General features: G+C 35.3%; 1 protein-coding gene and 1 long non-coding RNA gene across 4 annotated transcripts in view; one reads left to right on the forward strand and one right to left on the reverse strand.

Moving 5' to 3' along the window:
* PLS1 (plastin 1) overlaps positions 1-26,439 on the reverse strand; it is a 127,289-nt gene that overhangs the window by 4,814 nt on the left and 96,036 nt on the right. For all 3 annotated transcript variants that reach the window (XM_070466636.1, XM_070466638.1, XM_070466637.1), the window contains 5 exons: positions 24,367-24,562; positions 19,100-19,178; positions 15,539-15,653; positions 6,911-7,044; positions 6,330-6,453 (listed from right to left, as the gene is read on the reverse strand). In XM_070466636.1, the coding sequence (XP_070322737.1) occupies positions 6,330-6,453; positions 6,911-7,044; positions 15,539-15,653; positions 19,100-19,178; positions 24,367-24,562 (648 nt within the window). The remainder of the gene's footprint in view (positions 1-6,329; positions 6,454-6,910; positions 7,045-15,538; positions 15,654-19,099; positions 19,179-24,366; positions 24,563-26,439) is intronic.
* Positions 15,606-25,908, forward strand: LOC139034793 (uncharacterized). Its single transcript, XR_011487346.1, has 2 exons — positions 15,606-15,695; positions 23,092-25,908. It is a non-coding gene; the product is annotated as an uncharacterized lncRNA (long non-coding RNA).

The following is a 26,439-nucleotide window of genomic DNA, read 5'->3' on the forward strand; positions in this document are numbered from 1 at the left end:
CAACTTGCAAAAAACCTTCTGAAATAGAAAAAAAAAAGACCTGAAAGACATTCTTCAATTACTGGCTCAGCCAATCCTGATGTCTACCCTACTTCTGGATCTCTGCTATTTTTCTGTACCTTTCCTTTTGGTTTAACTCACCTTAAGTTGAGTATCTCTTACTTGAAGCCAAAAGCACTCTTTTCCTAATCACTACAATGGAAATGTCACAGGATTCTTGGGAACATTAAATGAGAACATCTAGTACAGTTCCTGGCCAAATGTGGTTTTTAATAACTGTTTGATAAAACAATATGAAGCTATGTGAAGAATACAGAGTTCTTTTTGAGGGCTGGGATCTATGAACTGCTACATTTATATTCTTCATTTTCTAGAATGTTCATATGGGGTTTTTGGAGTGAAGAAGAAATAGTGAGATATTAGGGTCATTTATGATGCTGGTAATCCAGATTCTGTTTAAGGGGCATCTTTTCTATTTCTGAAAAAATCTCACACATGTTTCCTTAATGTACTGTCTGCAGACCACCTACATGAAAGTCACCTAAGATGCTTATTAAAAGTGCAAATTAATCCCTGCACTTAGAGTAACGAGAGGTTATTTGTGGATGGGGCTAGGAATCTACATTTTTAATAAGCTCTCTGCTGCTGCTAAGTCACTTTGATCGGGTCTGACTCTGTGCGACCCCATAGATGGCAGCCCACCAGGCTCCCCTGTCCCTGGGATTCTCCAGGCAAGAACACTGGAGTGGGTTAATAAGCTTTCTAGAAGAATCTAATTACATATTACACTTTCTAAAAGCTTAACATGCATGTCATTCTATAATAAACTAAAATTTTCTATGTGCTTATTTTATATAATGTTTCTATGGTGGTTCAAAAGAAGACATGTGGCTTAATTTTTTTATATTTTGATTACTTATTTACATACTTATGAGAGTTAAGTTTGGGGAAAACTTCTTTTTTTCAGCTTTAGTGAGTTAAAATTGACAAAATTCTAAGATACTTAAAATGTACATCTTGATTATTTGGTATATGTACACATTGTGAAAAGATTCCTCCCATTTAGTTAATTAATACATTTGTCACTCTTACTTATGTATATATATATATTGTGTGTGAAAACATTTAAGTTCTACTCTCTCAGCCAATCTCAATTATATTAAAATAGTGTTAACTATAGTTGCCATGTTATACATTAGATCTTCGGACCTTATTCGTCTTTTTGTTGTTATTCAGTTGCTCAGTTGTGTCCAACTTTTCGAGACCCCATGGACTGCAGCATGCCAGGCTTCCCTGTCCTTCACTGTCTCTTGGAGGTTGCTCAAAATAATGTCGATTGAGATGCCATCCAACCATCTCATCCTCTGTCTCCCCCTTCTCCTCCCCTCAATTCATCTTATAGCTGAAAGTTTATACTTTTTTGTGGCATTTTAGATATTTCTTAACTTAGATTTAGGAAACAAGGATTTTCTCACCTGTTTCCTTATGACTCATCTTGTGAGAAACTCTTACTAAGTTGAATGAAAAATTTAAGTTTCTAAAGATTACATTGGATCCCTTATCTTCCTATTTCCAGAAAAAACCAACAGATGTATCCTCCAACTTCTCTGATTTGCATATGATCAGTGAAAGACATTTTACTGCAAAAGGAGCAGGGGTTATGGTAAAACCCTTAGTTTAGTATATAAATACATTTTCATCATTTTTCTTTCATTTTCTTTGAGTTAATCGTATAGAAATTACTTAAGCAGAAAGAATGCCAGAATCTTAAAAGACAACTTGTCTAGAGTTTGGCTTGATTTTCAAGATAGTGAAAATTATTATTTTGTTAATTTGATACACATTTCTTAATTTGGTACACATTACTATTAGAACATTCTATTCCATTGTTCCTCCTGTCATTTTTAAAAATAAAAGTGGAAAAACAATGTTGTGGTTGCCAGAATTCCAGAAAAACTCAGTAGAAACCTCTCCACAATGTCCATTATTATTAGCAGTGCTGATAGTGTAGTGTAGTAAGCCCCATTTATTGAGCTGTTAATATGTGCCAGGTATGACCAAGATGTTTACATGTGGTAACTTATTTAGCTTGACAACAAACCCAGAAGATAGGTATTATTAATACCCCCATTTTAATTATGGGAAAACTCGGGCATAGAGGAATTTTTAACTTGCCCAAGGTTACATAGATACTAAATGTGAGCCAGAGGTAAATTCAGTTCTATTCATCAAGAGATGTAACCCAGATGGCAATATAAACCATTAAGATTTCTGGAAAACACAGGTCCTTCTCACCTGTTCCCTATTCTCCTTAGCTGATTTCTATAGCATTACTTCTATAGTGTTATCACCCCATACTGTGATTCCTGGTTTCTTATTTGCCTCCTTTCCTAGACAGTGAACTCTTTAAGGGCATTTTATAGCCACAGCGCCTAGCAAAGCATCTGACACAGAGTAAGAAGCTTTGAATATTTACAGAATTAATGAACAGTATGTCACACAGCTAATAAGTAGCTAAGCCTAAGTATGGGCTGAACAATACCATAGCTTGGCTTTCAACCTGCAGTTAGATCTGGATGTGAAATCCAGCTATTCTGCTGAACATTCGATGACAGTGGACAAGTCATTTAACTTTTCTAATATTTTTTTGCTTATAGAGTTGAGAGAATTGAACAATAATGTGTTAGTATAGTGACACATAGGAATCAGTCAGTGGTAATTATGATTATTGTTATTGGCTGACATACCACCTCCTTATCTTCTTGGTGAGGAAAAATAACATTGCAACTGAAAGGGGTAAATTTGTCTTTTCTAAAATTTTTGGGTACAGCACTGCCTTGATTAATAGGTTCTTACTAGTACCATTTATTATAGCTTTCGAATATAACATACCAAGCTGGAAGAAACTTCCCTAGCCCAGCTATTTTTTAGCATTCACTGCTATATTTCTTAACTATTTATATTCTGTCTAAAGGTTTTATTATCAAACATATATAAATGCCAAGCACTTTTGCAATATGTTTTTACCACCTCAGTTCTAGTAAACTCATAGTCTCAAGTCTGCTTTTCTCTTGAGCCATCTTCCTTAAATGGTTTGTGTGCGTGTCTGTGTGTGTGTGTTAGTCACTCAGTCATGTCTGACTCTTTGTGACCCTTTGGACTGTAGCCCGGGACTCCTCTGTCCATAGGATTTTTCAGGCAATGGGTTGCCATTTCCTCCTCCAGGGAATCTTCCCAACCCAGGAATCGAACCCCGGTCTCCTGTGCCTCCTTCATTGCAGGTGGATTCTTTACCCACTGATCCATCAAGGAAGCCCCCATTTTTCAACTATCTCTTCTGTTCAACTGATCATCAAGTTGTAATTCTAGTTTTAATATCTCTTTTAATCCAACTCATTTACTGATAATTACCTCAAATTCAATAAGTTGAAAATGGATTGTTAAATTCACTGCCTGTTTAGAAAGCAGCTGTACCTCAGACGTCCCCATTTTCTATTACCCAGGCCCTAAACATCCAGTTTTTTTTCCTCACCAAGAAGAAAAGGAGGTGGTATGTCAGCCAATAACAATAATCATAATTACCATTGACTGATTCCTATGTGTCACTATACTAACACATTATTGTTTCTTTTAATTCTCTCAACTTTATAAGCAAAAGAGTATTAGAAAAGTTAAATAGTTTGTCCATTTAAATAAACTCCTCTCCTTCCTGTGCATCCCTAAGTTAAGAGGCCAAATCCTACCTGTTTTTTTGCAAGTAACGATTCTTGGGCTTCCATAGTGGCTTAGATAGTAAAAAATCTGCAGGAAACTGTGATTTTATCTCTAGGTTGGGAAGATCCCCTGGAGAAGGGAATGGCTACTCACTCCAGTATTCTTGTCTGGAGAATCCCATGGACAGAGGAGCCTGGTGGGCTACAGTCCGTGGGGTCACAAAGAGTTGGACATGACTGGTTAACACACACAGACACACATCCATTCTTACAGATCCCAGTGCCCATTCCCCACCCCTACCCAGGATCTGTATTACCTTGAGTTCTGCCTCAACAGCTTCCTTGCACTTACACGACTCTTCCTCCTATCCTACTCCCTACCTTCAGAACAGTATTTCTAAAATACTTTGCTTACGTTACTTGCCTTATCATATCCTCTTTAAAGCCAGATTTCTGTGTTAGGGGAAACACTGACTGAAACCACCCACCCTGGCCAGGCACCACAATAACCATTTGCGTTAGTTATTTTATGACAGGATGTCCTGGTAACAAACATGGAACTAACAAGCCACCACCAACCGGAAGCATTCGTGAAAGGTCAAAAGGAGGTGCCACATGTCCTACCAACCTCCCAGAATCCTCCTCTCTGGAATCCATCTTGGCTGAGTGATGTGGGCACCACCAGGAAAGACCCTAAGTCAGAATGATTGGCCAAAGACAATCCAAAAACTTACCAATTAACATAAAACCTGAGACTAAGAGCCACGTGGCAGAGCAGTCCTCCTGGTTTCCCTTACCCTGATGCTCTCCGCCCAGGCGCCCCTTCCCAATAAAATCTCTTGCTTTGTCAGCACATGTGTCTCCTCAGACAATTCATTTACAAGTGACAAGATCCCATTCTCGGGCCCTATATAGAAGGGGTCCCCCTTCCCGCAACACCTCCACAGTCTTGGCCCAGCCTATATCTTGCACTACATCCCTTAGGAACCATTCTGTCTGTCCAAACTACTTCTCCTAACTTTCTCAGACTTACCTTTATTCAAGGTGGAGCCCCTTCTAGCTTATTATTACCCTTCTGTTCTTTGGTGCCTGTGTGTTAGGTCGCAACCAACTCTTTGCAGGCAGATTCTTCACCACTGCACCACCTGGGAAGCCTTGTTCTCCATGAATTCAAATCCTGCCTGCATCTCTGATGCTCAAATAAAATCCAACTTTCTCCATCTACCCTTCAACTGACCATTCATTTGGAAATTAGTTAGATTTTCCCATAATATTAGTTGTATTATATCTTTGGATTTTAACATTTGCCCTGTAGTAGTGTTACCTTCTCAGTTATACAAATTTTATCTTTCAAATAAATAGCAAACATTTTGAGAGCCGAAATAATTTCTTAGATCCTTTCTTTACCAAAAAATGTTACTTAATAGCTAAGACCTCAAAAATGTTTATTAATTTGCTTCTAGATATTATCTATTATATTTACTTTAATGATCTATATGCTTATTATTTTTCACAAATTAATGTACAAATGAGTTTAATTTCAGTATAACAATTTTAAAGAGTATCTGTCAATTAGAGAGTTTTATATATCCCCCTTCCTGCCTTACATTTTAAGTTGTGTTTTATATAAAGATAAATCATGGCCTAAAAATTCTTTTCTCTTTAAATAAACAACAATAAAAACTCAATGTAATTAGTTCCTTACAAGACGGAAAAGAAAGAAACACTGTTGAACTAGGACTGGGTAACATCTCTGCCAACATCCAGCTCAGTTTTTGGTAAAGAACAGAAGATTGAATTTATCAATTTCTGACATTTCTTCTGCTCTACCATATTGTCAAACATATACAGCAAAGACAAGAAAATAAGAATGGGTAGATAACTTTGGGGCAAGCTTAAGGTTTCATCTGTTTGTACTCTTAAGTCACTAAAAAAAATACAAATTGAAGGCTAATTTTTCACATATAATAAAATCACAAACAAGGCTCACTGAATGGATGTGAACAAGCAGACATGCTTATTTGTAGCTACTATCAGCTTGCATGCAAAAGCAAAACACAATGGAAATGCATGAAAATTAGTCAGTATGTATGTGCAGGCTACATTCTGAGTGCTTTATGAATCATCCACAAATGCTCGGAAGTGAGTGTTAAGTGCCATTATGAAGCCAGATGACAAGATTTGATTTTTTTTTCCTACCAGTTTTCTCAATTCCCACTTGAATCGGTTTGGTTGGCTCTGTTATGCCTTGGAAATGATGTCAATACAATTCTGAGACTGCTGCTAGGGAGCACAAAACATTATAATCCTATGTAAACAATAGCTATTTATCTTTCTTTTTCTTTTGACAATTGGATTTTTGGCTCAATTTCTTCTTGAACATTATATTACTACAGTCCAATAATATTAACTTGCATTTATATTCAATAGGATAACCAGTCAAAATATATGAATTCAAATTGAATATTTCTGGTTTACACATCCCAAATAATCAGTATGCCTAAGCTCATCAACTGGGTGTTTTAACAAAACCCAAGTCAGTGTAATCCCCAATAAAAATTCTTCCCTAAACGCAATTTCTTACCCCTCCCAAATTTTAAAATAGCTTTTGATTACCTTGAAGCTGGAAATGAAACTATTTTTGTTTGCACTTTTAAGAGTCTGATTGACCCATTCAATGATAATTGCATCATTTACTTTTTCACCCTCTCCAAGATCCGATAACACATTCAGTGTGTACCTGTAACAGAAAACATATATATTTAAGGCTGAAAGTGGTAAAATTTACTCTTACATCATTTATATCAATATTTAGATGAATATTTAAGAAATATTTCAATTCTAATAAATATTTCTAATTTTACTCTGGTATTTGCACTAAGTAGATTCCAAAGTCACAGAATTCAGTAATCAGAAACAAAAACTACTATCTGGTATATTAAAAAATTAAAACAACTCTTTACTAAGCAGTTTTTCAGAGGCGTTAAATAAGAATAATTGTGTTTCTAGAGATTGAGTCACTTTCAAAACAAAGTAAATTTATAAAAAAATTTATTGTCAACAAGAAATCATTAACAATATATTTTGCATTGTATATTTCTTCTGTGTTTGCTATTCTACAAAAGTAGCTGAAATTTTACTTCAAATGATTTGTTGAAGGAAACTGACAGTGATACCACAAACAAGTCAGTCTTTACCTTCTCATCAGCTGCCACACCAATGCCAAAGTAAGTGTTGAATTTCCTTCATTCAAGTCCTGCCCAGCAATGCCAACCAAGGAGAATTTGGCCTTATTCTTCCCAAGTTCCACTGCATAGTTACAGTTTTCGATCTGTAAATATTAAGTACAAGTTTGGGTATAACGACAAATTTTTTAGCATATTTCTTAAATAGGCCAGCCTAGTTCAGTAGTCTGAAAAATACTTGTGATGACACTGAAAATTTATGACAATTTCATATCCTAGTAACCAGTGAAATTAGGGAAATAACTATTCCATTTTATAGCTGAAAATATCAGAGCACTGAGGGGTTAACTAAGTAAGGAAACAACTGGCTGAAAAGTTTAAAGATCCTCTCTTACTCTTAAAAGTCTTGACTGTCCAAGATTACACAGTGAATTAGTGGCAAATCTGAAACTAAAAACCTAGTTTTCTGTATTCCATCAATTGAGGTAATCAGTGTTATTCTGTCTACATTTAAAACTAGTGAACAGCGAAATTGTTTAAGAATCTAACTTCATCTCTAATATTTTATATCTAGATCTCATGCATCCTTTAAAATTAAGCTTTTAGCCAATAATTTTCAAAAAAGGATTAACCTTAACTGTATCATCTGCATCCTTTGTTGAACTTCCAGTCATGGTTATTTTATAATGCTTATGCACCACCTTCTACATAGCATTTTATGAACTTTCTTTTGCCAATCATACATAAGCTCCTTTTAAAGGAAAAAAACTATAAAATGCACAAACCTGTATCATATTCTCCCCTCCCCTAGCCCAAGACTCAGCACAGTGTCCTGTCTTCAGTAAGAATCGGATGCATGGTAGTGGTTTAGTCACTAAGGCATGCCTTACTCTTGTGACCCCATGGAATGTACCCTGCCAGGCTCCTTTGTCCATTGGATTTCCCAGGCAGGAATACAGGAGAGGGTAGCCATTTCCTTCTCCAGGGAATTTTCCCAAGCCAGGGATCGAACCCAGGTCTCCTGCATTGCAGGCAGATTCTTTACCATCTGAGCCACCAGGGAAGCCCTGTCCCCTATAGTAAGAATCTGATGCATGAACACCAAGTAAACTAACTACTTCTTTCCAGTGATAAAAGTAGAATTTAAAAGTTTTTGTCTATCCTAGCCTCTACAGAAGTTCATTATTTCCAGTCATCTAGTACTATACTTATCTCAGAACACACACTCATTTGTGTGTGTGTATATGTATATATATACACACATACATATATATATGCCCCATATGTGTATGCACACATATATGCCCAATCCCAAGGAAGGGCAATGCCAAAGAATGTTCAGACTGTCACACAATTGTGCTCATTTCACAAGCTAGCAAGGTAATGCTCAAAATCCTTCAAGTGAGACTTCAGCAATACATGAACTGAGAACGTCCAGATGTACAAGCTGGATTGAGAAAAGGCAGAGGAACCAGAAATCAAATTGCCAACATCCATTGGGCCATCGAAAAAGCAAAAGAATTCCAGAGAAACATCTAACTCTGCTTCACTGACTATGCTAAATCCTTTGACTGTTAGGATCACAAAAAACTGTGGAAAATTCTTAAAGAGAGGGGAATACCAGGTCACCTTATCTGCCTCCTGAGACATCTGTATGCAGGTCAAGAAGCAATGGTTAGAACCAGACATGGAACAACGGACTGGTTCAAAATTGGGAAAGGAGTACATCAAGGCTATATACTGTCACCCTGCTTATTTAACTTATATGCAGAGTACATCATGTGAAATGCTGGGCTGGATGAAGCTCAAGCTGGAATCAAGATTGCAGGGAGAAAAATCGATAACCTCAGATATGCAGATGACACCACCCTAAATGGCAGAAAGTGAAGAACTAAAGAGCCTCTTGATGAAGGTGAAAGAGAAGAGTGAAAATGCTGGCTTAAAACTCAACAGTCAAATAACGAAGATCGTGGCATCTGGTCCTATCACTTCACAGCAAATAGATGGGGAAATAATGGAAACAGTAACAGACTTTATTTTCTTGGCCTCCAAAATCACTGCAGATGGTGACTGCAGCCATGAAATTAAAAGACACTTGCTCCTTGGAAAAAAAGCTATGACAAACTTAGTGTATTGAAAAGCAAAGACATTACCTTGCCAACAAAGGTCCGTATAGTCAAAACTGTGGTTTTTCCAGTAGTCATGTACAGATGTGAGAGTTGGACCATAAAGAAGAATGATCACCAAAGAATTGATGCTTTTGAACTATGGTGTTGGAGAAGACTCTTGAGAGTCCCTTGGACTGCAAGGAAATCCAACCAGTCAATCCTAAAGGAAATCAATCCTGAATATTCATTGGAAGGACTGAAGCTGAAGCTGCAATACTTTGGCCACTTGATGCAAAGAGCTGACTCATAGAAAAGACCCTGATGCTAGGAAAGAGTGAGGGGAGGAGGAGAAAGGGGCAACAAAGGATGAGATGTTTGGATGGCATGATTGACTCAATGCTGCTTCCCTGGTGGCTCAGAGGTTAAAGCGCCTGCCTGGGATGGAGACCTGGGTTCGATCCATGGGTTGGGAAGATCCCCTGGAGAAGGAAATGGCAACCCACTCCAGTATTCTTGCCTGGAGAATCCCATGGAGGGAGGAGCCTGGTGGGCTACAGTCCACGGGGTCACAAACAGTCAGACACAACTGGTAGGCTACAGTCCATGGGGTCACAAAGAGTCAGACATGACTGAGCAACTTCACTTTCTTTCACTTTCACATTGACTCAATGGACATGAATTTGAGCAAACTCCATAAGGTAGTGAAGGACAGGGAAGGCTGGCATGCTGTAGTCCATGAGGTCGCAAAGAACTGGACACCACTAAATGACTAACACTTCCACTTACGAACATTTAGTTAAGAAAAACAGTATGACTGATTTCTCCTAATTTTCTTTCCCAAGTTAGTTAAGACCTCATTACAAAACAAGTAAACCTGAGAAACAAAGATATACTTTTTTTTTCTAAGAAGAAGAAAATGTTTCCAGGAAAAGTGAGAAAAGCACTACACAATAACAGAATTTGTATAAATTAATGGGTACTGTTCTTTAAAAAAAAGAATGCAAATTTCCAGAGGTCAGTTTGTTACAAATAAAAATATAAGAAGATACTCTGAACCTGCTGTAATATCTGCCTTGCTCCCTTAATGAGTTAAATCAAATCTTTGATATGCATTCATTTTTTTAATGCATGGAGATAATGTTAAAAAATTCTTTCTCTTTCCCAGGATTGTAGATTTAGGCTTTTAAATAGAAATATGCACATAACTGAAAAAATGAATTCCTATTTATGGAACACAGCATCAGAGCTCTGTTTATGTAATAGTGTGGATAGAAGAGAGAAAAACCAGAATATTTGGGGCACTTCCCTAGTGGTCCAGTGGGACCTCCACGCAGGAGGCATTGGTTTGATCCCTGGCCAGGGAAATATTAATAAGATCCCACATGCTACAAAGTGTGGGCAAAAGATGTTTTTAAAAAAGCAAGTTTTCCACTGCCAGTCATCTCAACAGGAGAATTTTTGAACAAATTGTAATAATTCTTCATGTAAAATGTATTTCAACAAAGGGTTATCTATTTTATGGTTAGTTTGAGTAAAATTCCTGATGAGAATGATGGTGAGCAAAGAGCTCGGGGTTAATAGTTTAGAGGGCCAAGATGCTGATGTGACGAGCAATGAAAGAGAAAATGGAAATGGATGCTAGCATAAGGGAAAAGATGAGTTCTACTTTTTGGCAACATTTGATTCCAAGTTGGGCAAAATAGTTCTAAGATGAAGAGAGGTACCAAACTAGAGAAAGAGTAAGAAGTTAGGTTCCTAGAAGTAAGCCATGTTTATGATGTTACTTAACACTCTAAAAAAGGATCTGCTCCCTGAGAATGTAAATACAGAAATTTAAGAGCATTAGACCAAGAACTGAGCCTTGGAACTGAGCCTAGAGTGGTCAAGCTAAAAGTTTAAAACCCTGTGAAAGGTAAGAAGAAACAAAGCATGAAAAAACTGGAGCGTATATAGTCTCATAGAATTAATGGAAGAAATGATTACCAAGCATTTCAAAAATGAAGCTCAGATGATTTGAAAATGAAAAAAACTATATAATGGGAGACAAGAGTTCCAAGGGAAAAGAAATACCAAAGAAACAGTGAAGAAAGGCTATTTAAGTGGTGCAGTTTTACGAACTTCACAAATGAAGCTAAGTGACATCCTCTGATGAATGCCCAAAGTCCATAAAAGAAGTCCCTGGATACTGTGCCATGAAAGTACTGCTTCTTTATTTTTTAAATATCTTGAACTTATTTCAGGACTTGTGTTTCATTCTGTAAATAGCTAGTATTTGTTGAAAGGGAATATTCTACATATGATTAATTTGTGACATCATATAATTAACATTAAAAACCTCCAGGTATAATAAATGAGGGTTCAGTTTGTTTTCCTGTTACATTTTGCATCTGAAACTTTGATTTAACAAACTTATATGAGATTAGGTAACAAAATTTCCTGACTTTTACTCCCATGATAATTACAGGCATATCAAATAAAATATAAAACACAGATAGTCCAACCACTAGAAATACTGAAAAATGTGAATATATATAAACCTCTTGTAATTATACTATCCATTTAATTACTTTTAATATTATGATGGCTTTCTTTCTTGTCTTTCTTTCAAAAATAGGATTTTTTAAAAAAATTACAAAGTCTATAAATACACAGTCTAGAGATCAAGAGGAAGAAGTCCATTTTGAACACATGTCTGTGTGTGTGTGTCATACTGAGTGAAGTAAGTCAGACAGAAAAAGACACATCATATGATATTACTTATACGAAGAATCTAAAAGAAAAAGAGTACAAATGAACCTAGCTACAAAACAGAAATAGAGTCACAGATGTAGAAAACAAACTTACAGTTTTGCCAGGGGTAAGGGGAGGAGGATAAATCAGGAGATTGGGATTGACAGATACACACTATTACATATAAAACATAACTAATAATGACAAATAATAAGTGAAATTATAGGTCAATTAAAAGGACTTTTGGAAGATCATTGATGTATATTACCAAACAGTTTTAGAAAGTTTATACAAATGAACACTCCCTCTAACACTGGATGTAGTACAATCCATTTCTTTCATTTTATTTTCTTTGGTTACACCATGTTGCATGTGGGATCTTAGTTCCCAACCAGGGATAGAAGTCAGGCCATAGCAGGTCCTAACCATTGGACCACCAGGGAATTCCCAATTGTTTCTTTTCTTAAATTGCATTTCTTTACTGTGGGTGAAAATTTTTTCATGTGTATGTTATCCATCATTATTTCTTTTTCTGTGAGTTGTTCATTCATATTGTTTACTCTCCCATTTTGCTATTACAATTTTAGTAATAGTAATTGATTTGTATAAACTATTTTTATGTTAAGGATATTAACCATTTGTTGTTCTGCTGCAAATATGTTTCATAGTGTATTGTTTTTATTTACTTTTAAGTTTTGTTTTTTGGTGTTTATTTTTGCATAATAAGTTTTAAATTCATATGTAATCTACTACATCAATTATTTCTTTGTAATTTATCATTGTAAGAGTAAATTATAATTCACTTCTATTTTCTTAAAGTTTTATTTGTTACATTTAAGCCTTTAAGTCTTCACTTTCATTCCAGTGGAATTTATTTGAGTGGATAATATATGGTGAAAAGTACTTTTTTCCCTACAAAATATTTACCCAGTTTCTCTGGCATCATATTTTGGATAATCCTTTCTCTCCCTACTGGATTCAGTAAACAATTTGTTATATATTAAGTTCTTATATTTTAGGATAGGTTTCTAGGCTACTATAATCCATTTGATTTTTATATGCATATTAAATTATTTCAGTTACTTTAGCTTTATAATAAGATCTTTATGTTTGCTAACAGCTTCTCCCTCAACATTCCTAGAAAATGTTCTTGATGATTGGGGCCTATTTCTTCTTCCAGTTGAACTTTAGAATCATTTTTATAATCCCATCCCCCAGTACACACACATGCCCACATATGCATAAGGAGATTAATTTTAACTAGAATTATTTCCTACCTATAAGCCAATTTGAAGAATTTTAATATCTTTATAATATTTAGATTTCTATCCAGGAATATGGTTATAGTTCCATTGATTATATTTCACTAGAGATAATTTTTAACTCATGAGACTGCAGGTTAATTTCACTGTAGCCATACTAAAAAGTTATAGCGATTTGAGTCCATTAATTTGTATTACATATTTAAAATATATACATCATTTTAAATGAAAGGATAAAGTTAAATGAAAGTATAAAAATTTTAAAGTCCTACAAACTCGTACTTTGAAAAACAAATGAACTTGATACAGAAGGTAGAAATGAAAAGCTGAACATTAAAGCAGTAATTCAACATAGCAATCTTGAACATCAAGGACACCACAGATCCTGTATTTGAGGAAGAACACTGAAGAAAAGCACTGCTTTTACCATTCACCTGCCAGATGTTCTCCTATCAACTGTTTTCAAGTCACTGCTCTGCTCAAAGACATTTAATGGTTTCCCAGTACTTAGCTGTCTAAAACCCAAACTCTTTTCTTCTGACATTCAAAGCTTTCAACATTGGCTTCAATCCAAATTTTTAGCATTCACATTCACTTCTTACCTAATAGAATCCTCTACAATAGTCAAACTGTTCTTCCTGCCCATCAGCCCCCTCTCCAGTCTCCTTCTGACAAAATTCTATCCATTTCTCAGGGTATAACTCCAAACCCACCTCTGGCATGAACCCTCTCATGATGAGTGTAGCCTATGGATTTTTCTTCCTTCAGTCAGTTAACTCATTCAGTTGTGTCCAACTCTTTGCAACCCCATGAACTGCAGCACGCCAGGCATCCCTGTCCATCACCAACTCCAGGAGCTTATTCAAACTCATGTCCATTGAGTCAGTGATGTCATCCAACCATCTCATCCTCTGTTGTCCCCTTCTCCTCCTGCTCCCAATCCCTCCCAGCATCAGGGTCTTTTCCAATGAATCAGTTCTTCGCATCAAGTGGCCAAAGTATTGGAGTTTCAGCTTCAGCATCAGTCCTTCCAATGTATATTCAGGACTGATTTCCTTTAGGATTGACTGATTGGATCTTCTTGCAGTCCAAGGGAAGAAGTTCAAAAGCCACAGTTCAAAAGCATCAGTTCTTCGGTGCTCAGCTTTCTTTGTAGTCCAACTCTCAGATCCATACATGACCACTGGAAAAACCATACCTTTGACTACATGGACTTTTGTTGGCAAAGTAATGTCTCTGCTTATTTAATATGCTGTACAGGTTGGCCATAGCTTTCTTCCAAGGAGCAAGTGTCTTTTAATTTCATGGCAGCAGTCACTATCTGCAGGGATTTTGGAGTCCCCCAAAATAAAGTATCTCACTGTTTCCATTGTTTCCCCATCTATTTGCCATGAAGTGATGGGATCAGAGGCCATGATCTTAGTTTTCTGAATGTTGAGCTTTAAGCCAACTTTTTTAACTTTCCTCTTTCACTTTCATCAGGAGGCTCTTTAGTTCTTCACTTTCTGCCATAAGGGTGGTGTCATCGCATATCTGAGGTTATTGATATTTCTCCCAGCAATCTTGATCCCAGCTTGTGCTTCATCCAGACCAGCATTTCTCATTATGTACTGTGCATATAAGTTAAGTAAGCAGGGTGACAATATACAGCCTTGACATACTTCTTTCCTGATTTGGAACCAGTCTTTGTTCCATGTCCATTTCTAACTGTTGCTTCTTGACCTGCATACAGATTTCTTAGGAGGCAGGTCAGGTAGTCTGGTATTCCCGTCTCCTTAAGAATTTTCCAGTTTGTTGTGATCTGTCAAAGGCTTCCTTAGAACTCATAATATTCACTTTTGCCTACATTGCATTGTATTATAGTTATTTGCACACATTTCTTGAGCTTTGCAGATGACGCTAGTGGTAAAGAACCTGCTTGCCAACGCAGGAGATGTAAGAGAGAGATGCGAGTTTGATCCCGGGGTCAGGAAGGTCCCCTGGAGGAGGGCATGGTAGTATTCTTGCCTGGAGAATCCCATGGACAGAGGAACCTGGCAGGCTAGAGTCCATGAGGTCACAAAGAGTCAGACACAACTGAAGAGACTTAGCACGCACGCGCACACACACATATCTTATCTAATTTCTTTAGGGTTTCCTGAGGACCAACTCCATGACTTGTTCTATTTTATATCCTGCATTGTACAGTATGTACAGGTTGTAGGTAATCAATTAATATCTACTGAAAATATTAACAAACAGCCAGTAAATATCTGGCAAGTTTTGGCAATTATAAAATAGGAATTCATAGATGATGCATCTCCAAGAACATTAAGTACTACAACTTGCTAAAGTTGTAGTTATACAAAGTGTCTGACTTGGAGGACTAGCTTCATCTTTCCAAACACGAAAGCTCACCTGTATTAAGGATAATAAGCATAACACATTTTGGGATGAATCTGTGGGGACAGATTACACTTTACTAAGCTTTATGAAACTCTTAAGTCCTCTGTTTTATATGAGAACAATAACAAGAGATCCATGGGCATTATTTCATTCACCTTCTTCATGTTCCCTCCAAGAACAGGATAAGGAGGTTTGTTGACAAGGCTCCAGTCAACTGGCACGCGGATCATTTCGTAGAGCTGAAAGATGACTAATGCATCTGCAAGGTCACTAAGACAAGAGGAAAAGAAAATGAAAGAAGAAGAAATGTTGGTATGATCTGGTTTTACTAAGCACACTGGAAATGGGCTTATGTCTATAAAAATACAACAGGACTATTGAATGCTTAAAGAATAGCAGGCAGAATAGATCATTTGACCCAGAACTTCTAATCTAGGAATCTGTCCAAATTTTTTTGATAAATATGTACAAAGATATATGTACATGGATATTCATTCCCATGGTATTTATAAATTTAGAGATGATTTAAATGCCTGACAGTAGGGTAAATTAACCTTACCCTGGACTCCTGGACCACCATAAGACAGAACAAGGTAGATCCCTATGTACTAACATGAAAGCTTTATACAACACACTAAGTTTAAAAAAGCAAGAGGCAGTTATTTATTTATTTAAAATATTATTTTAAAATATTTCTATTTAAGATATTATTAAATATATTTTAATTCTATTAATGCATTTTAATCTTTTAAAATATTAAAATATTTTCAGAGTTAGTCGTGTTTAAATACCTCTATTCATGGCCATTACCTCTGGGCAGGAAATAAAGGAACATGGGATGGGTAAGATGGGATTATCATGGTTTTTTGTTGTTGCTGTTCTACATACTTACATACTTCCTGAAGCTTGTACAGTGAGAATGAGTTCATCTATTACTTATGTATTATGATTCTTAAAACTTTAAAAAATAATTATATAAAAATCACAATAACTACTCAATAGGAAGCTGTTCATGTTAAACAGTGAGGGTTAAGAGGAAGGAATTTAGGAAAAAGTAGGAGTTACTGAAGTAAAAACACTGCTACTTGGGATTCAGAAAAACATGTTCTCCTCATCTATCGTATCTGTTTTCAATTCTGTATGGTAAGGACATAAAGGAACAGTAACTGATTTTTAAATTGCTAGCTCCATACTGAATTATATGAGTTTTCTCCCTCAACAGCTTGTTCATTGAGCTCTGTTTTGCTAAGGTTCATATTAAAGTTACTTTGCATCTATGAGCACACACCATATGGCCATGCAGGGGGCTGCACCCTGAACTGAGTGAAGGAGAGAAAAAGTCCTCCTGCCTTAAAAGAAGAGTCCTCTTTTGATGAAGGTAATCAAGAGCTAAGCCATCTATCAGCACATGGAGAAAGCTGTATGAAAAGTAAATCACTGAAGTAGTTGTATAGGTTCTAAAATCTCATTTCATGAATTTTTTTTGTTTTTTACTTTAAAAGAATTCATTCTTATTTCTATGTAGTAAGGTATTAATACTCATGTTTCACAAATAGGGAAACTGAGGCTCAGAGAGTTGAAATGATTTCCAGGTGTGTTCTAGAACCAACCTGTCATAGAAAAATTCTAGGGTTAGTAATTCTTAAAATATATTTAATAACCTGAGAGGAGAGAATTTTCAGTTAAAAACAATCTAAATGATTCTTTTGTTTTGGTTTAGGTTGGGTTTGGTATACTGCAGGTGGGGAGCAAATCACGTAGGGGTTGGTTTAGGAATATGACCCAGACACAAATATATGCACATATAGTTCTGGTGGTAACTAGACCTCTGGTTCTTGTTTTTCTATATCCTGATGGTTCTTTTTAAGGTGACTTTTGAGAATTTTCTGAACTTGCCTTACCCCTCCAAAAATTACCTATACCTGGAAACCCTATGCTAGCAGTTCAGGAACTAAATAAATATAATCATCTTCAGCCAAAAATAAAATTGGTCAATTATTCTCCACTGCCAACCACAGAGAACTCTAGTATTCCTGACATTTATGAAGCTACCATGAAGTCTCAATAAATTCTAATCTCCTAGTTTTACATGTCCTTCTTAATTTAAAAAGAAAATACATGTTTATTGTAAAACAAAGAAAAACCCTCCAAAACCATATTTAAGTTACTAACATGAAAACTAAGTCTCCTTACTACCTTAACCCTCCTCTCTAGGTTGTATACAGTTTGGTATTAATCCCTCTAGATTTTTTTAAAATTCAAATACATATATGTATATACTAAACTTTAAGTAAAAGTGAGATTATAGTAATCCTATTGTATCATTATGTTCTCTCAGTTATACATTGTAGACATTCTTTCAAATGAGTCCATAAAGATCTAACCTATTTTTTAGAAGAAAATTCTTTATTATAAGTATAAAAGTAATGATAAAGCAGTATCATATTATATATTTACATCAAGTAACAAGTATATCAAAAGAGAAAAATTGAGACTCTCTGACTTATGTATTTTCAGCCTTTTAATTGTGGCAATATTCAATGGGTTCAGAAAAGTAATATTTCACCTGAGGATTCTGAATCAAGGATTTTTAGTGAGATATCACACTCAGAAAGATAAATAAAGCAATAGAGTTTGCAGTCTTATTAAACTGCTATCCCTTTAGAAGAATAAGCTTAATTAGCATCCCTCTTTACCTCCAGTATTAGAGTTCTTTACTGTGCCACTACTCTGAGAAGTTCCAGTCTAAAAGACATATGTCTTTTGTCATCCAGTTGGAATTCACACATTCCTATTAAAGACTTTATGAAATTTAAGTCTATCACATCAAAGCTAGTTTCCACAACCAGGCAATACTGATTTTAAAGACTATTTTGAATATACACCAAGAAATAACTACACCATAAATCTCATCCAGTGAACATGGTCTTTTGTGGTATTAATCTCCAGTTCATATTTAAATAAAAGCAGTTATTGTTCATTAAGAAGTTTCCTTGGTGTATAAATTATTAATAGGTTTAGTTAATTAGAAAAATATACAATTAGCTGGAGCTGAGTTCTTTTGCATTTTTAGGCATGCTCAGGTAGATCTTATAATGGAGAAGGATAGTTTCCTCTCATCTACACCTAGAAAGACTCCTTATTTGCACTACCGGAGAGCACAGGAAATGATTCAGTAAAATATTTTCTTAATCCTACCAATGTTAATAATGTGTTGTCATTTTTAAACAAAAAAGAATAAAACAAACAACAAGTATTAAGGGAAACAAAGTTATTTCTACAAATTAGAAAAAATATTCAGAACAAATTATGGGGTAATTGAAGTTTGGCACAAAAATAAATAGAATAGAATGTGAATCATTATAGATGAATACTGATAAAATAAGAGCAACTAATATTACTGTTCTTCTAATCTGTTAAACTTGAAATAATTTATTATTTTCCTGATTAGCAATTATAAAAAATCAAGATGTAAAAAATCTTTACTAAATTATTTGTCATCAAAAATTATAACTAACAACAACATAATATTATCTCTTCAAATAATATTTTTCTATTAAAATCCAGTGTGTTGCCAATCCTCAGGATTCTGAAACTCTAAACGTTGGCTAAAATTTTTGAGATTTTTACAAAATAGTATCAAGTAAACACACCTACAGTTTAAAACTAGAAAAGCTGGACTCTATCCAGAAAGCTAAAACATATAAAATATTTACCTGTACAAATGATTAATATATGGGCTGACTCCCAAGGAATTCATCCAGTTCCGAAATGTCCTCTCTTCCTTGCTCTCTCCTAAAGTAGACACAAGTTTACACTGATGATTCAAGACAAAAAAGGAATCAAGAACTGCATTTTAAACCATTCTGGCAGGCACAAACTGGTCATACATATTTTGCCATGGTTCCTATGATACAACAATCTTTTTGTTTGTTGTTTAGTCACTAATCCGTGTCTGACTCTTTGCAACCCCATGGACTGTAGCCCACCAGGCTCCTGTGTCCATGGGATTCCCCAGGCAAGAATACTAGAGTGGGTTGCCATTTCCTTCTCCAGGACAATCTTTTTAGGGAAGAAAAAGAAATCTCTTTCTGCCAAAGCTTCCTTCCCCCCTGTCAAGAAAGTCTCCGTTTGCTTTCTAAATGTCTTCATCTAGAGTCCCTTACTTGATGTTTGTAAATTATTGAGCCATTAGTTTCTGTGTTCAGAAAAGTAATAGGTAAACCTATGTGGTCCTATCTGTAGTTATGAGTTCATGCAAAGGGGACTGGCTAAAAATTAATAAAACAACCTTTTAGAGTAACATTAGCACTTTAAACAGAAATAGAAAAGCTTTACCTTTCCCAGAGTGGTATCTCTAAATCTGTACAGATTATGGCTTTACACAGGAAAGTGTCTGAGCACACAAACCTACATTTTCATCACACCAAACAGCAATGAAGGGGAGAGGGGATTACAGGTAATATAAAAACAAACAATGAGGGGCTATAACTATTTTATAGGCTTCCTGGGTTATTTTAGCTCATCCCTACAGAAAACACATAAGGGACATAGCCCCCATACAGAGTGGGAAAAGACACATTTCATCATAGTATAATAAGTCACTAGACCTCAAAGATCACCTCAAGAAGTAACTCCTGCAGGCAGTATTATTTAACCTGTGATTACCTATGGTCCTTGAGCATCCCCTTCATAGCAGTGCTTACCCCATCCATAAGGGGAATGTGGGCTCTGGTGTGGGCAGAGAGAGATGGGGGCTCTTTTTGCCACATCTACCTTTTAAGCATCCCCAGCATTGCAGATTGTCCTAAGGGGCCATCTAGAAATTATTGTTTGTTTTTCAGCTAAGTTAGGGGACAATGGAATGGCCTTGCCTACCTCTCATCACTAGACTCTTGAAAATGGAAACATTTATACCTCTCATAACTTCTAAGACATGGACAAGTCCAGATCACCATCTGAACTTTGGTTCATGGGGGATCCCCAGGACAATTTATCACATTTGACCATCTGAGCACCAGGGGCCCATTCCTATCACATCATCCTTGCAGTCTTCTTCAGACTGTCACACATAGAGTAAACCTACACGCCCAGCACAGAAATCCACACCTTGTAAAATTTAAAAGATTCTGGTTTTTGTGTTGACTGCTGTTTGCATTTTCATGTGGTTTTCAATACCTTTATCTAAAGCCTTTCCCATAATCTGCTTTAATTCTTGCTCTATTCAATTATATAGCCATATAATTTCTTGCTGAAATTTTGTTTCCTCTGGTCTGCATAAAAGGTAACTGATCCATCTGTTGTATCTGCCACAGTCATTTTATAATACATAACTGATATGAGAATCTTTTTTTAAAGAAAAAAGTTTAACTACTCCTAGAACTCATGCTTGCCTTGTTTTGGGGCATTATTAAAAGGTGCATGTATCAAAGCGAGAGTTGGTCCATAAAGAAAGTTGAGTACTGAAGACTTGATGCTTTTGAACTGTGGTGTTAGAGAAGACTCTTGTGAGTCCCTTGTTCTGTAAGGACTTCCTACCAGTCAATCCTAAAGGAATTCAGTCCTGAAAATTCATTGGAAGGACTGATGCTGAAGCTGAAGCTTCAATACTTTGACCACCTGATGCGAAGAACTGACTCATTGGAAAAGACCCTGATGCTGGGAAAGATTGAAGGTGGGAGGAGAAGGGGATGACAGAAGATGAGATGGATGGCATCACCGACTGGATGGACATGAGTTTGAGCAAGCTTCGGGAGTTGGTGATGGACAGGGAAGCCTGGCGTGCTACAGTCCATAGGGTCACAAAGAGTCAGACATAACTGAGTGACTGAACTGAAATAGGTGCAAATTAAATATTTCAGCTTTCCTGGAAGTGACATAAATGTAACCGTACTATGATTAGCAGCTTGATGCATGTGACTTGAATTTATCTTTTAGTTATTTCTCTATTACATTCTGTTATTTTGCTATATGTATAAATTTTTTCTAGTAATTAGAGAATTTTTACATTATTTTCATCTAGGAAAATCCAAATTATGTTTTAAGGTTTCAAACATCAATAGGGTAACAACAGTTTAATTTTTACTAAAATAATATCTAGTTTCTGCTGGACCTGATGATACAAGACACTAAACCTGCATTTTCATTGAATTCTATAACTATTATAGACTTAAAGTTTTCTGTTTCTTCCTATTGCTCTAAACTAGTTATATCATTATTTTAATTTTTGATACCTGGAAAGTAAAAGAGATTTTAAAAGTGAGCATTTATTTATCTACTACCATTCCAAGTTGTCTTGGTAAATAAATGCTCAAGGCCAGAAGAAGCACTATGCATTTGCGCAGGAGTCATGGTAAAGCATTACAAAAACATATGTATTCCAGACTGGAAATGCTGTCTGGATTTCAGACAACTAAAGCAATCTTGGAAGTAAAATCTTAGAGGCAGATATAAAAGAGAGAAAGAATTGTAAGACATTCTCTTCATTTTTAGGACTAAACTGACATTGCAATTGATAAAAGTTTAGAGAAAATAACAAAAGCAGGCTACTTAGAGGAAAGGAAAGGAATCTATATTGAACACTAACTACATGTGCTAAAGTGGTGTATTGTTTTCCTCTTCCCGACCATTATTGAGCACACAAAATTTGTTCACTAACGAAAGGTCACTTTAACTTGCTCTGGAATTCTTCAAAATAAGTATTATTATTAAGTATGGTTTTATATATGAGAAAACCATATAGGTTCATAAAGGTACTCAGTTATTAAATTGGGGGTATCATGATTTAGACAAAGTCTAATTCTATGGTCTATGTATTTTCTATTAACACAAATGAATTTTGAGATTGTCTCTGTATCTGTAACCCCCATATTTGGCTCAATCCAATATGAAGATTTATTATTTAATTGGGCCTTTAATTTTCTTTAATTCCATACAGATAAAATTCTTTGCCACTGAGGACATACTAATACATGAATATGAAGGTGATAAGGTCAAGCTTCAAATTTCATAAGGATCTACAAAAACTAATGTACAGAGGAAAAAATTCCAATGACAGTCAAAGTCAAATTCATTTTTGGCAGATTTATCAGGACATACATATGTTCTAAATAAAGATGACTGATAAATATTTCCCACAGTATTTTTATATAAATAAAGTAAATACTAATGGAAATATTTAGCAATCCTGTTCACACTGAAAAATCCCAAAAGCATGCTGAACACCAGCAAAAGAATTCAAACGTGACAAATAGGAGAGCGAGCAAGTTGGAAAAGATATCTAGCAAGAATTCAGTGACTATAAAAAGCAGGTCATTTTTAATATGCCACTCTAAACAATGCCTTCTACTATAAGGCAGAGAGGAATTTTGAAATTTTCCAGACTGATAAAAAAAAACACAGCCATCTCTCTTTTTAGTTTTTTTAAAAGTTCTAACCCCTCACCCTAAATTTCTCTGCTGAAAAATCATCATTTCTTAATCTATCTGACCTCTCAGTTACATGTCTATGTAGAGAAGACAATCTTTATTTTAGTGAATCTCAGAAAGTGAGGTAAAATCATAGTCCTCCAACAACATATTTGTTAAATCTGAAGCTTCCTTCATGAATCAAAAGGCTGTCATTATAAACTGACCAGGACATTGGAACTCTGGTTGTGGTAATCAAAGAGAAAAAGATGATAGGGCTAATTTCTCACTCTGTCTCACAGGTGAAGAAGGGAGCAAGATGGGTGATGTGAGACAGTGAACACTGAAGTGTCAAGTTCTCCACACCAGGAAGAATCCTCACCTCAGAACCAGCTTCTCCGAACCAGGGCAACTATCAAGGCTATTGTAGGAGTAGTCCCTACCTCTGATAACTGCCACTATTTTTACTTTCAGTTCTAGTACGAATGTGGGTCTTGGTATACATGTGAGTAGCTGTGAGGATGAGAGGGAAAGGAGAGAGGCTGAAAAAGATGAGAAAGAATGAGACATTGAGCATGTTTTTGTCATAATGATGAGTCATATATTGTAAGCGTCAATGACATTTAGTAAATGTAAGTAACATAGCTAAGTAATACAAAATGATATATGTTATAGATCCTAAATCAATCCTTTCAGAGATCCTTGAGATAAAAACTAAGTGTGCTTATTCATAGCAGAGGGATAAAGGCTTCCATCAAATCATGACATCCAGTTGTCAAAACTGATCCCTAATGTGTTTACAACTCCACTATCCCATAATTATAGAAGGCAAATTAGATAGAGTTTACATAATCAAGTCTTGCCCTGCTGTTCTAATTAAGTTTCATTTGTGTCTTGCTTGTCATCCTTCGTTCTTTAGGCATATTAAGACAGATTTAAAAAAAAACAAAAACACAACATGAACAATGCAAAAAATATCAATCCAGATAGAAAGAACAAATGGTACTGATAAAAAGCACATTCAGAATGAATAAATTTATAGATTATAGAAAAGTACTAAATACAGTACCTACATTAGGAGGGGTCAAATCTGCATTTCATGAAGCAAAATAGGAAAGTATTATAAATTATGAGACAGAAAACAACAGCCCACACACAAGACGAGTAATGAATACTGTAAATTTTTTCAAGTGAACTAAACACAGAAAAAAGAGAACAATACTGAAGTCAAACTGAAGCTTTCAAAGCAGGAAAAAATTTCAAATAATTATTTTTTCAATAGCTATATTTCATTGTACATATTGGTGGTGGAATTATGTAGTCATTTAAGAGAATATTTTAAATGTATGATGGTTTTCACTAAACTCTTATGGAGAAATGACAGACAAGTAAGATTTACCTCAGCATTTGCTTTTAACCCAAATGAACAATAATTTTCTTTAACTTCTTAATGGATGCACATGCCAGCACACAGTCAACCACATCTCCCTCCGCAATCCCCTACCTCCGACAATGAAGTAGGACGATATCATAAAAAGATACACACAGTGAATCAATTAAAGACAGAAAGAGCATACCTTCCAATAAATTCATATCGATGTCATTATTATCAGGCTTGTGGAGGCCTGGGTACGTGTTAAACAGATTAGCTACAAAAGCCAGGTTAAGTTTAGGATTGCCTGAAACCACATCTGCAGGAGTAACAAACTGTCTGCAGCCCAGTTTATCTGCTTCCTGAAGCATGAATTCAGCACGCTTCAAGTCATTTTTCTCCTAAACAATGAAATAAAACGAAAATGGTCAAGATTAAACTTTTGATTAGCATAATTTCTTATTCATATACATATTTATAAGCAATTACTTTTCTGGAAATAACTCAACAGATGGCTCAAAAGGAGATCCGGATGCACAGCAATTCCAAATTAACGTCCCCATTTCTTTTAAATCAGTAAGAACAAGTCTCTGAGGTTTCTTGCTGGAATCAGAAGAATATTTCATCCTCAAGGCTAAAGTACTCAACAAAACTCTCAAATATCGTATCAGAAGCTGCTACTGGATGAATTATAGGTAACTTGTTCAGGGCCATATATTAGAGTGCCTTCTGGCCAAGAGACTTACTTACAAATAGTACTAATAAAAAGATATCTACTCTGATATTGCCAGTGTATTCTTTTCTCAATGAAAAACAAGTTGGGATACATATAAAAAAAATACTAACATCAGAAGGAACAGCACTTTTCACAAATGCAAAACCTTGGAAACAAACCAAATGCTTATCAACAGGAGAGCAGATGAAAACTGAAACTGTGTTAATAGTCACACAAGAACATACAATAGGAGTGACTCTCAGTAATATAATATAGTCAAAATAAGTAGTAGAAATTTAAGTACAACATGATAAACTTTATATGAAGTTAAAAAATAAAATGAAAAGTTTAAATCTGTAAGAAATACACTTAGTTGAAAGAAAATTGTATTAAAAGCAAAAGGACAATGAGCATAAGAATAAAGATGATGATTATCACATTAAAGGCAGGCAGAGAGATGGGACAGGGAAGAACTACACAGTTTAATATAATCTGATGTAAAAGTCCTAGCATTCTTGGATTGAGGGTCTGCACGAACTTGTTACAATTTCAACACAACAAAAAACTACCAAAGAAAAATAAATTTAAACAAAAACATGCATGGACCCATGATGAGAGTATATCATGACCAAAGATTAAGATTTATCTAATTCTGTGCACCAGAGTTGTAAATAAAATGTAACTGAAATCAGAGAAAGCAATAAGTTCAATGCTATTAAACAACAATAAAAGCATCTTGGGTAGACATGAACAAGGCATAATACGTGGACCTTATTTAGATTTTAATTCAAATAAATGATAAAAAGAAAATCTGACATTTATGAGGCAACTGGAAATGTCAACACTGATTAATCATTTTGATATTACAGACTACTGTTATTTTTTTTAGGTATTATGGTTATATTTTCAAAGTGTCTTTATCTTTTAGAAATACATATTAAAATACTTATTCATGAAATGATAATATGTCTAGAATTTGCTTCAAAATAATATGGAAGATGAAGGAAATAGGTAATAAATGGAAAAACAAGACTGACCATGCATTGATGGCTGTTGAACCTGAGGAATGAACATGTGGTAGTTCAGTATACTGTCTGTTCACTTTTGAATAAGTTTGAAACTTTCCATAAGTTTTTTTCAGTTCCTAATATTAAAACTCAAGTGAATTTGCAAATTTTGCATAATTGTTTTTAGATTTTACAATAATGTGAAATATAATTAATTAGTGATGACGCGAATTGCCTTTAAAGCTAAACTTGGATGTTACACTTTAAGCACTTAATAGATGTTTATACGAACTGTAGTCTGACCAGATTTTAACATTTAGATGTAACCCTGGTATTTACAGCTTATGCTAAAAGAATGGACTTCCCTAGGAAATTTGTTATATGAGCCAGCATTTACATCAGTCCTTTCTACATCATAAATACTAGAATTTCCATCTTTTATTTTGTGTGTTACCAAATATACATTGGAAGAAATGGTAATTGGTTGCTTATGAATCCATTAACAGCTTGTTGCTCCCTTTCCTTGTACACTGTCACAACTACAAAAGCACCCTAG

This window comes from Odocoileus virginianus, chromosome 4 (assembly GCF_023699985.2).
Source record: "Odocoileus virginianus isolate 20LAN1187 ecotype Illinois chromosome 4, Ovbor_1.2, whole genome shotgun sequence".
In the NCBI taxonomy this organism is placed as follows: domain Eukaryota; kingdom Metazoa; phylum Chordata; class Mammalia; order Artiodactyla; family Cervidae; genus Odocoileus; species Odocoileus virginianus.